Source organism: Notothenia coriiceps, unplaced genomic scaffold, assembly GCF_000735185.1.
Source record: "Notothenia coriiceps isolate Sejong01 unplaced genomic scaffold, NC01 NC01_scaffold00027018, whole genome shotgun sequence".
In the NCBI taxonomy this organism is placed as follows: domain Eukaryota; kingdom Metazoa; phylum Chordata; class Actinopteri; order Perciformes; family Nototheniidae; genus Notothenia; species Notothenia coriiceps.
The window spans coordinates 1-12,852 of NW_011359719.1; the positions used below are offsets into that span (position 1 = coordinate 1).

Consider the following 12,852-nt stretch of genomic DNA (forward strand, 5'->3'; position numbering starts at 1 on the left):
GTCGCACCGGTATGAGGCGCAGTGAGAACCACGCACCTGTCAGACTAGCGATTGGGCACATTTACATTTCAGGAGAATAATGAAGATGGTTGTTCCACTCCGTTTCTCACGAGACCAGCGCGCTGTTGTTTGTATTAGTGTGGACTGGACCGACTGAGCTGACACCGGCAGCCTTAATAATTGTGGAAGGATGGACCCCCATCCTGCGAAAAAAAGGAGGAAAGGTGGTGCAGAAAGGGAAAGGGAGAAAAAAGCACGCGAGGAGGAGGCAGCGAAATGTGCTAAAAATCACAGATGTATTCAGAACCCCCCGTATGGTACAGAATGACGAAGCAGAAAGTCAGTTAGCCAACATTATGAGCCACATTTATTTCTATATTGTAGCCTGATGTGCACATCGACTGACTGTCAAAAAAACAGTTTCTCAGTCCAATGTTAAGTTAGTGGCAGACCCTGTGTGACTGAGACTGTGAGGCTACAAAAAACCCAAACCTCCTTAATGTTACTCAAGGCAAATATATGTAGGCTAATATAACCGTTACACTGCAGCTAACTGGGCCTATACAAGTATATATTTTTTGTGTGTTGGTTAAAATTGTTTTAATAGAAACCACGAATGAAGACAGTATAAATAACAATGTTTTAATGCAGACATATGTTGCAGGGACTACTAGAATCATCATACTGGCGTTACTGTAAACATCAAGGGGTTACATTTTAAAAAAAGTATGTGTTTTAGAGGAAATTTCAGAATATCGCGATATATATCGTGTATCGCGATATAGTCAGTAAATATCGCGATATAATTTAGAGACCATATCGCCCAGCCCTATCTGGAACCCATCGGTCGATTTAGTTGGTTCTCTCTTTTTAACCGTTAAAGCCAATAGAATCGAGAGGAAATTCCTAAAAATCCATCTAAACATTACCCATTGGTGATGAGCGATGCGTAGCCAGAATGCCCAAAACCGGAAGCTGTCATACACTCTGAAAACTGAAAACTAGGCTTATTGCCATAAATATGAAGAAGGATTATCAGTAATCATTTCAAAGTGACACAGAGACATTGGATTAACCTTCAGCAGCGTTTTAATGCCATTGAACACAACTTTTGATCAGAAACAACAAAAAGTAAGACATATTTTCCGTTTTTGCTCCGTAAAGCTACGTTGTGTGATGTCGGAGTTTGCTTCCCCTGCCGCGAGTTTTGATCGCTCAGTGATGATACTTTTATTCTAGAATCTGTGGAATCTCAGCTTGCTAGCTGATATCTTATTTGTGCAGATCCGATAAGTAATAAGGATATTTTACCGTGAGTTCTGTGCTAATTTCATTTTTAGCATTTTTTCGCTCAGGGCTAATTCAGAGGCTTGTTATTACCCTTGTGTTTCGTTTAGCTAAACATTGTTAATATTGTCTGATAGCTGAGTTTCTTCCCGTCAAGTGGATATGATACATTCATAGTTTGTTAAATGTTAAAAAGCCCTGAGACGCTGTTTCTTGCAAGATGTTGCGTTTTGCCCCCGGTACCGGGGCTGAGTACATTTTACAATGGGTTTCTTTTATCTGACTGTTATTAATGTGTCTGCAAAGCACACTGAAAAGCTTAGTTGAAATGTGCTCTTTAAAACAAACATGCCTTTTGTTAGCATTAGTTGCGTAGTGCCTCATGTCTTACCTGCAGGCTCTCCAGTCCGGGCAGCAGCACAGCAGAGGCAGGTCGGGGGCTGCTGGTGGAGAGAGCCAGACTGCTGCTGCTGCTGCTGCTGCTGCTGTTGTTCTCTGCTCTGTTAGGAGTCTGACTCACATCGTCCATAGCTCTGCACACAGTGACACACGCAAAACCATGAGTGACTATAAGAGCATTGGCCTGTATGATGAAGCCAGTTAAACAGACCCTGGATATGTTTGAGTTACCTACCTGGCTTAACTAACCCTAACAAACGCGATGCTGATGCTGAACACATGACCTGCTACGGAGCAGGTCATGTGTTCAGCATCAGTTACCATGGAGATCTACCCCGGTAAGAAGTGAACCAGCTTCGTAGGACCGGAAACCCTGAGCTAACCCTGAAGTTACTTCGCTGCTTCGTAGTACAGGGCACTGGAGATTTGTTATTATTTAAAAAGTCTGTATTTAAAGCTAAAAGAGGAAGAGATGGATGAGCAAATAGATGAAAGTAATGACTTCCAATTACTACATTATAAAATATTACATGACCTTACACTTAAAATAGCTGAGGCTTTAATCCAAAGCAACTCGCATTAAGTGCAATAAACCATGCAGAAACAAAAGCAAGAGACATGCAGGTATATTTGCTTAAAATAAGTCAAAGCATTCTAAGGCGAGTGCATTCCCTTCAAATAAACCTTGTAAGTGTTGTAATTTATTCATTATTATTTATGTTTTTAGAACAAGGTGCACTGGAAACAGGTGGGTTTTCAGTCTGCGAAATGTCCTAATCCTATTTGCATATTACAAGTGTACCTGTTAGTAGAGTCAGAGTTGCTGCTGATAGCGGTCACAATGGTCAGACTGCTGGCGCTGCTGCCAGGAGAAGCCGGAACCTAGATTGTGACATAACAGTGATTTATTACAAACAGCAAGTATCATGGTATGGTTCCCAAAAAACGTACAGATTAGATAACAAAACACTGTTGCTGTTCTTCAGTGGTAGGTAAAGATGTTGTCTATTACTAAGGTTATGGCCTTGTGTTTGCTGAGGGCCAGCTTTAATACATGGGAGAAGGTGTTATTGATGGAGCAAGATGTTGCTAAGCGACGCATACAAAAGTTTGAAGCATGATGTCCTTTTAATGGCTATTTTGTAAACTGCATTCTATGTTGAAACTCAGACATGAACCATACAGCCTATACTGCTTGTTAATGAATAAAAAACAAAGAAGCAGTAGATAAAGCTTGTGTCCCCGTACCGAAGCGCTGGGTGTCATGAAGGCATCGGGGGTCATCAGCTTGGTAATGCTGTTAGCCCCTGAGTTTGACAGGAAGTCAGTTGGAGCAGGAAGTGATGGGATCTTCCGAAGGTCGGTCTGGGAGCCACTTCCTGATTCCTTGTCTGAGCTCTGGTCAGTGAGATGGTCTGAAAACCCTGCTGGACACACAACATTTGAGTAATGAACATACATGTCTGTTCTGTCATTTATGCCGACACATTTTTGTAAAATTTAAAGTAAAAAACCAAAGCAAAAGACTGAGAAAAAAATGTATACAATAATGTAGTTTATATGTACCAAAAGGGTCAAACTAATTTAAAAACATTATACCGTTTTATCTAAAAATATTTATATTCCACATTGTGCCAAAACACACACAATGAAAGGGATCTGTTGGGGATCACAAAAATGTTACATCAATTCTCTGTGGCAACAAATATTGGATTGAATGAGTAAGATTTATACTATGTTTTCTCTTATATAACAGCATAAATAATCTCAACGCATTTCCTCCTTCTGTCATGATGTATTGGGGGAAAGTCTTGGGATTTATGCGACACTGACCATTTTTGGTAGGACGTCTGGGTAAACCTAAAGCTGCATCACCTCCATGATTTTGGATTTGTATTGTTTCTCTGTGGAACGTTTGGTATTCTTGCGACTATGACTTACCAAAACCATCCTGGGAATCAGAATGGGGCAGGAAGCATGGAAAGTTGGAACTCAAGTTGGGCTGAAACCAGATCTGGACATCCTGTAGGCTCCTGGAAACACACAAATTCACTCAGTTCAGTCCTAGTCCTCATATACATGCATGGGCACATTCATACCCAGGGTTGTATCCTGCTTTCTCAAAATAAAATCTAAACAAGTATTGACTTGGGACGGTTGGGGAAAAACGTACTTGGTGTGAACACAGTAAAGTTTAATTTGGATCCCAGACTTGGACTCTGTTGATCCTTGAATTCCCTCTGGAAGAAAAAACATACCCACACAAAGCATTTGCAGAGTTAGTAAGGATCAATGCTGCTACATATTTACCACGCCTTTCAGTTGAATAAAAGGCAATATAGATTGTGTGGTAACCTCTTTGACCTCTAAAATGACAACACACAATGTGTTTATAGCAAAAAACTATGGTAAGAGGAATGACCAGGATTGCAGGTTAGGTGGTTTTGTGGTGCAAGGGTACGTATTTGTTTTAACGTGATTGTGTTAGAGTCAAGCACCCGGGAAGTTAGCTGGGCGTTAAAGCACATTTTCATAGTGGCCTAATGTTGGTACTACAACTGCAGTGGCATAAACACACCTGTTGTGAGACTCTCGCTCTCCTCCTCAGCAGGGAGGACCTCAGTGTGTCGCAGTCGGCTGTGTGCGACGTCCCGGACCCCGAAGCTGAGCACAGGGTGGGTCAGGAGGAACTCTGACACAGCTGTGAAGGTGGCCATGCCTTTGTCCAGATCCTGCCGCAGCTCCATCACATACAGAACCTGGTAAAGAGCGACAACAACAAAGATGAGGCCATATGTATGACGTGGTAAATGGTAATGCAATGTCAGCTTTTTAGTGTTTCTCAAAAGGGACACCAACACGCTTGAATTGTAAATCTCCACTAAGTCATTAAAAGTTGATATATCGTATTTGTAAACATCATTTTGCTGACCTTCCTCTGGACGTCAGTAAGGATGAGAAACTCTGAGGAGAGGTCCAGGCTCGCCTTCAGACTTGGCAGAACTGATGAGTTAAACATATCTGGAGAAAACCTTTAAACAAAGGAAAACCACCAGCATTAGCATCTTTCAACATGCTGCTTTCATACAACAGTACTAATAGGACGAGTTTCAGATTAGAGGAATAATTATCAACAAGTCTTTTGAACAGTGAATCAAATTCAGACTAGTCTTAATCACCAACAGTATGTGATGGGACACTACCAGACAAACATATTTAACTACATCATTCCACTTTAATGAGTCATGCATGCAGCCTTGCACTTCTTTGAACTGTATTCTGCGGCCGATCGATCGGAGCATCCCTACAGAATACAGTTCAAAGAAGGATTTGAACTTTAAATGATGGAGTAAAGCAGTAACCTGATGGTCTGTAAACAGGTCCAGGACACAGTGCACCACAGCTTCAACTCCTGGTTCTGATCCGCTCCAGTTATAAGGAACCGCCAGAAAGGAACCCTACAAAGAGTGAACGTTAAGAGAACAGCAACAGCCTCAGATGAATATATGAATTCTGTGACAATCCTCCCTGAAAGCTGCGTGCACCGGTGTCTACTAACTCGGGGTCCTGTCTTTTGTGGTTGTCGCAGAAAAGAAGGCAGGAAAGGGGGCGTCCTCCATGAGGCCGCAATTCATGAAGACATCTGGATACAAATCAAAAGTGGGAAGAATTTGGTTACAATAAACCCAAAGCCAGAGAGTAGGTGAGAGCTAAAACAAATGTTTATATATTTCATTAAAAATATATAAATGTGCATTTTAAAACTCCCTTTGCTTACCTGGGCTGGTCCTGCCCCCCCTCTATGTAAATCTGCCAGAACTTGATGTATCCATCATGGCTGGCTGTGGCTAACACGGTTCCATCTGGAGACAGGGCCCCTTCACTGACACGCTGGAGAGGCAGACGTAAAACAACAAACACATTCAGAACTGCACGGGATATGTGTTCAACTAATCCAAAATTGTGCAGTACACCACTATAGTACAGTGATGCAAACACAGGTATGGTGAAAAAAGAGAGAACTATTCGAAGCAGAAAAAAAACAGCGTAATATACCATCTGACAATGGCCTGTGCTATAATCCTTCAATTAACTGGCTGTTCTTTATAATTTACTCAGATCAATAGGAGACAGAGATGTTATGTTATAAATCAAGGGTTTTTATTATTATTTACAGCAGGGGTGGGGAACCTTTTTCCTTTCAATTTGTACAACATCCTCCGAGGGCCGTACAAATTATTGAACTCAACCTCTGCTTAAAAAAACTAAAATCACAGCCCATTCATTTGGCCCTTCTTTCATGCTGTGCAAAGAAAAAGCAACCTCTTAATCCAGATATCTCACCATGACTCATGTTTGACGCATGCATGCATTCACGTGCACGGTTGTAGCATGACCACCAAAACAGAAAGATAAGGACACAAGATGTGTGCAAATGTATTTAGTATCCTATCCTTGTGAACATGATTTAAGTGGGGGGGACCTAACCCCCTCTCGGGATGTCCGGGGGCATGCTCCCCCGGGAAGATTTTTTTTTAATATTGAAGTTAAAAGCATCAATCTGGTGCACTTTGAGAGCAACATGAGGAGATCTATGGATACAACTTTCAACACCCATATGAAACAGAACTGTAAGTAGATTTTTCTTTTTGGATATTTTACAAATCACTCCCATTTCAAACTCTATTCTTGTTATTTTTAACAACTTTTTTTTGTTACTGTCATATAGTATTTTATACCTGTTAATAATCTAGTCTCTAATGTCTCATTAATAATTATAATGATCATATCAAGGTGTGCCTTAACCTCACTGAGCTGAGGTTATTTGAGCCTCTCAGGAGAGAGCTCTCTTCCACCTGGTTGTAGAAAAGCTCTTTAAATTCGTTAGCATAGCTAGCTAACCAGATGCTAATAACAACAGATCGCCACTGTGCTTACAACTAAAGACACAGCCTCGCAAACACTGCGGCATGTGTACGGCTCCTTATGGGTACTGCAATATTTGAAGAGCTGGAGGGGCATTCCAATGCTCTCCGTTACTCCTTTCAGACGAGACAACCACGTGAAGACACGTTACGCTCGTGTTGTGTTCAATGAACCTGTCCTTGGCCAGGAAAAACAGGCCCCCTCTTGTTTAATTATTTTGCGATCTAGATTTCTTCTTCTTTTTTTGAAGTGAGAAGTTGCGACTAATTTGCATCACTGATAGTACTTCTCTGTCTTTGTTTGTAGTTGAAATGTACTGCATTTGATACATTTTTTACTTAAGCCCTGTGTATGCTAAAAAAGATGCTGGTGCTCAGAAAAAGGCGCCATTTGAAGGGCCTTAGTTGAGCAATATTCAACATTATACAATCATTCTTTACACTACTGGTTTACCTGTGTGTGTCCCTTGACTGTGATGAGGCCATCTTTCACGTCGGCAGCATCGACGGGCCAACTGCTGTAGGTGGCCCTCAAGACCTCCAGGTCCCACACCTCAGCCTAGACAAAGAGGGGGATACAATAATGGATGCAAAGCCTACTTTTTTTTTCCCTCTAGTGATCTGATTCTGAAACTCAAACATCATGTTACCAAGTCTTCGTGCAAAAGAGCTAAAGTCTGGCTGGGGTCGTCCTGGTTCTCCTCGTTGTCTTCCTGGATGAACGGGCACCATATGAGGCGGCGGTGGGAGTTCAGCAGGGAGTCTTCTGGCCGTCGGATATGAACCACGACCTGATCACTGCAGGGAGCGAGGGTTAGGGAAAATGGAACCAAAGGCGTGTGATGGGTACGGCACTCTTTTAACACTAGACCGCCAAGGGAATCATTTCTACCCCCTGATCTCTGTTAAATACTTTTTCTAAGGTAGGTTTTTATTTTTATTTAAATGATTTAGTGAATTAAAGGGGATATGGGATGAAAAGGAAAAAAATAGGACTATTAAACCAAGAACCACCAAAGGGGTCAATTTTACCTCTAATGCATTAACTTTACTGAATATAAATATGTATATTATTTACTGTCATGTCAATCAGGAAGAGCGAGTGCACATTTTATTATTTATGAAAATGTTAATGACCTTTTTGGTCTGTTAAAAAAATGAAGCAATTTTAAAATCCATCAACACTAAAAACAGTTTTAAATCGTTTTTTTGTTAAAGAGGACATATTCTGTTCATTTGCAGATTTGTATGTAGTGCCTCTTCTGGGACATATCTCCATGCTTTAATGTTCAAAAAGCTCTTTATCTTTCTCATACTGCCTGTGCTGCATCACCTCTTCTCACCCTCGGTCTGAAACCAGAGCACAGTCTGCTCTGATTGGTTAGCTGGCCAGCGCTAAGAGATTTCACGCCCCTTTCGGCACAAGTCACACCTGCACATCCTGCTACACACTTCTTTTCTATTCCTCCCACATGTCAAGATACAGTATCTTGCTTGCTGTGCAGGTGAGCTGCCAGACCATCAGGTTGCCCGCCTCGTCCACACAGCCCAACAGGGACGAGTCGAGGTGAGCGAAAGCCAGATCTGTGACGGCTCCGGTGAAGCCCTTCAGGAGGGAGCGCTCCGTCGAGCCAACGCTCAGGACACGGATCATAGCGTGGTTGTTGGCTCCTGAGGGGAGAGATTTTTCAATTAAAGAAAGAGATCAAAAGGTATCCACAGCACTGTAGCCTATGCAACCACATACTCAGAGGATACAGAAAATTGCAGCTGTAATTCAAATACTGGAAAAAAACTTGAAGGCAACATAAAACAAAATCAAAGCATTGTACAATTACCGCCACATACAATATCATTGCCCTAATTCTCTGAAGAATGGTTTTAGTTTCAGATCTCTGCATGTGATGACTGCAGGACTCACCTCTGATGGCGTAGGCAACGAAGGAGTTGGACACCGCGATCAGTCTGCCGTAATAATACTTGTGTTCCCAGTCGTACTTGGCAACGGGTTGAATCTTCACCTGAATGAAAAACAAATTCAAAATTCATTAATTTGATCAGGATTTTTATTTTTAACCATTAGGCAGTTGCCTCCAAGAGCGAAAGCCCGGCCATTTCAAAATGAAGCACTTATAACTCCTTTGTAGCGATTAAGGGGCCTGCATTTGTGAAAAGCACTGTAGCTTGTCACGCTCAAAAGCAAGCTCTTCACTCTGAATTTAATGTTGTTCTTTTTGGGACGTTATTATAGAAACAGATTTTAAAAAAGGGGAGACAGAGGGGATTGACACGCGCCAGCATATGGGCTCCCAGCTCTACTAGGCGAGCTATATGGAACACCTACGACACACAAGTTGGTATCATGGTGAAGAAAGTTGGCAAGCTTTTATCACACCACAGATGACAAGAATTAGCTAGCTAGGGCAGTCACCTCGCAGCTCCATAGAGGACCATCATTAGTGGCTGTGGCAACACCAATTCCACCAGGGTACACTGACATACCTGAGGTCACAGCAGCCTCTGTATAACTTATGTTACATAAGCAATAGAAATGTTGGAAATCAGACAAAGAATCTGACTTTCTGAGGTTCTGACCTCCAGCAATGGGTCTTGCACTGGCCTAATAGGAGATTCTACAGCTGCTAATGCCCATATTACAGAAACAGAGCATGTGAGGACTCTGTGTTGTGCTAGGTGCCAGACGTTTGTTGCCTTTAGCAGGGTCCATTTAAAGCTACACTTTAGCTAGTATTGAACATTGTTGGCACTAAACAAAGGCAAGGAGTTAGCTAGGGAGCATGAATTACAACTCATCCTTTGATTTTAGAGGAAAAACCAGCACGAGTCATTTACATAGAAATACTGCTGTTTTTCCCATTCAAAAGTTGATGAATGTCAAATAAGACATGTCAAATGTTCCACACAGAATGTTGAATGGACAGTGATACTACGTTTCTGACAATTTTGGCTTCTTACCTTGTTGCTGCCCCGAGCCTTGCTGTTGATGCTGGAATCTTGACTCGCCACAATCTCCACGTTATTGGAGGTGATGGGGAGAGAAGTGGAACCATTATCCCCAGAAAGGCAGCTGAAATTGACGCACAAACATTCAAGTTCAGCATGTTTTTTTAAATAAACATTAAGCAATGATCAAACTCAATTGGAAGAGAGACATCTCATGTGACAGACAACAAGCCTTCAAAGGTGTCCAAGTGCTTAACTCTAAGAATAAACTCACATTATCTGACACTCCTGAGTGCTGCAGAGGTCTGTGGAGATTGGTCTGGTAGAATCTGACATGGTGGACCGATCAGTGTTTCCCAAAAGGCCTGCTGCTCCCAATAAACCGTTCAGCTCTCCATTAAAAGACGGCATTCTCGGACCATCACTCGATGGTGCATCTGAAGACAGACATTAAATGCAGTGGTTAGGTTAGGATACATCGTAAAAATATGTTAGTTGTGAATTCAAAGCATGCAATGAGGTAATGTTTATTCTGGAGGTGTCTTATTGTATCACTGCTCACATCACAGTGAGGCTAGGTAGCTGGCTAATTACTAGCTTAGGTAACAGCTGGATATGGTTAGAATGCCCCTGCTTTGCATTGCTCTTGGCTAGGTAGTATAACAAAATCATAAGTTTAATACCCTTGCACTATTAATGATTGACATTTATTTGAATTCAAAATTCAACAACATTTATCATAATACACAAGTTGGTATCATTGTGAAGTATTTCGGCAAGCTTTTTACTAACAAAAACCTCTCTACCTCCATTTTAAATAATCAAATTAAAATGAGACACCTCTGTGATTATGCTTCACGTGACAGTCAGTATTAAAGTTGACCAAGTGGACGATAATAACAAATAAACTCACCTTAAACGGATTCATAAAACGTTATTCAAGTAATTTTAAAAGCAATAAAATTGAACTTTTGGAGTTTAAAGAAATGTGCATTTGGACTATACTGTAGTTGTGCTCGTTAAAAAGTCAGAATTTTAAACTTCATTTTATTTGTAAATTATGATACAGATTATATAAATATTCCAGGGAAATGTACTTAATAAAAAATGTGCCCATGTCATCTGTATCCTAATTACATAACTTCATAATGTGTGTTTAGCACGTTTTTATTGAATATATTTACACGTACGAGGTAAGTTTGAGAAACCGGCTCGACATACACTTTTTGTTGTATTCCATGGAATGCTCTTAACATCCCGATAGAATCTGAATATCTTAAGTGCTTTGACAAAAAAATCCATAAAAAAATGTCATCTGTGGAAGCTGTATACTGTAAAAAGCACGACCAATCATTTTAACCGGCCCGGCTAAAATAACTGGATGGCCTACCTGCCTGTCAGCCTTCCATCTGTGCACAAACTTATCTCGTGCCCTCATTGGTCATGTGCGCGTTCGTGTGTGTTGGAGGAGGGGCTCTGTAAGGAAGTGGCAGATTTGTTCCGGCTGTGTATTTTCAAATTCTAGCGCACTCGAGCGGATTTTTCCAAAATTACCTACCCCACCTTTAATGGCATGGTGCATACATAACATTTAAAACAAAAATGTAAAAAAGTACACAAATAGCGAACTATATTAAGAGCACCGTAGCCGTCTTTATGTAGCACAATTATTTTTTCATACATATTTTTAAACTTTAGATCAGGAAAACTGCAGGGGGATTTTACCATTAATATAATAATAAGCCCTGCTAATGTAATGCATGCTGGCTCACAGCCATTACTTTCTGGGCTACAATGCAGTTAAACAGCCATGATTACTGTAATCAATTTCAACTGTAATGACAAATCAAAGTGTCTGCTGTGAAACAGATATATAGGCATCCAGAAATAGACATTTGCTGTCTGACTAAAACATCTGCATAACAGCCAAACAGATATAACGTTAGTAGACCCGCAGAATACTGTTTACACCTTAGCAAACCTGTTTATTTGCTATTCACCCTCCAAAAATCAAGTAGTGTCTTCAGACAGGAGTGAGCTTCTAAACAACCAAATATTACTGGGCCGCGGGTACCACAAACAAACCTTAAATCAACGAGTGTATTCAAATTGGCCAAATAAACCGACCTTCTACGCAGTTGAAGCTTAAGCTAATTCTTGATTACGTTAGCAGTGAAATAATTCTGGCTAAACAGTGCGTTCTTAAATATAACGTTACACCTCCGTTTACGGCTTTTCAGTCACAAATTGATAAAGTTCAACACATATATTTTCGATTAAAGAAAGATATTTTACTTTTTCGTCACTTGGAAAGCAAAGGAGACAGCTCCTACACCAGAAAATAGAAAGAGACATAAGCTAGCTCGGTACAAAGCTAATACTTGGGACGCTAAAATACTTGGGACATTTCCGCCGCAGTTAGCGCTCTAACATTACGCAGAAAGCCTCGGCATATTATTTTCTCTACGGAAATTTAATAATACAATGCATGTGTTATTTTATTTACACGAAAATGCAGATTTCACATGATGGGGTTGCTTTCGTTACCGGGTAGTGAAACTGCTGCTTGGCTAACTTTACTCCATAGTAGCGCGCTAAACTCAACTCACGCTAGCTAAGTGCCAATTTAGCTCTTAGCTAGCTAGCTAGCTGTTTAGCATTCCATTAGCTTCTGCGGCCTAAACCAGCGCAGCCGCTTTTCATTCCCGGTGTCACTTACCGGTGCTGTTCCCGGGACGGTCGAGCTTTAGAATGTCCCGGAGATGCTGGGTTGCACCCTCAATATCTATATTAGAATTGGACGCCATGTGTAAGGGAAAGGGGAAACTGTGTTAATTTAGGGAGAGATGATAATTTCGTTTTTGATACGATGCTGTCAGTGTTCCTTTCGTTCACCCAGAGCAACCGTCTAAACTTCCGTTATGTCCGCGCCTTACGCTCCGACTCGGGTCTGCGTCAGGTCATTGGTTCCTACCTCAACTTCTTTATGTTTATTGTTCACAAGAGGGCACTGGCTTTCTTCCAAAAATCTGTCTGACTCTTTCGACGTGAATTTTGTATTCATTCATTTTTAACTATATGAGAGACTGATTGGATGTGGTTTGACTTACCAGAATGACCAACCATATAGCAGACAGGGGTCCTCAAAGTCAATGCATAATAGATAACCACCCCTCCCAAAGAAACTAATACCTCTTAAAAAATAAACACTGTATGGTTTTCTGTTCATTGGAAAACCAGCAAACGTAAAAGCAACCAATGCAGAAAAACTTAATAA

General features: G+C 41.1%; 1 protein-coding gene across 1 annotated transcript; it reads right to left on the reverse strand.

Annotated features, from left to right (window-relative positions):
• Positions 1–1,678: 1,678 nt before the first annotated feature.
• LOC104957425 (enhancer of mRNA-decapping protein 4-like) lies at positions 1,679–12,480 on the reverse strand (the record flags this gene model as incomplete). The annotated part of the gene is made up of 17 exons (XM_010785055.1): positions 12,295–12,480; positions 9,850–10,012; positions 9,588–9,699; positions 8,533–8,632; positions 8,096–8,282; positions 7,262–7,409; positions 7,066–7,170; positions 5,465–5,577; positions 5,246–5,329; positions 5,049–5,144; positions 4,619–4,718; positions 4,265–4,445; positions 3,860–3,926; positions 3,628–3,719; positions 2,935–3,110; positions 2,489–2,568; positions 1,679–1,820 (listed from the first exon to the last, which is right to left on the reverse strand). Coding segments are annotated over exons 1-17 (2,034 nt in total), but the record flags the coding sequence as incomplete, so codon positions are not given.
• Between the last annotated feature and the right edge of the window lie 372 nt (positions 12,481–12,852).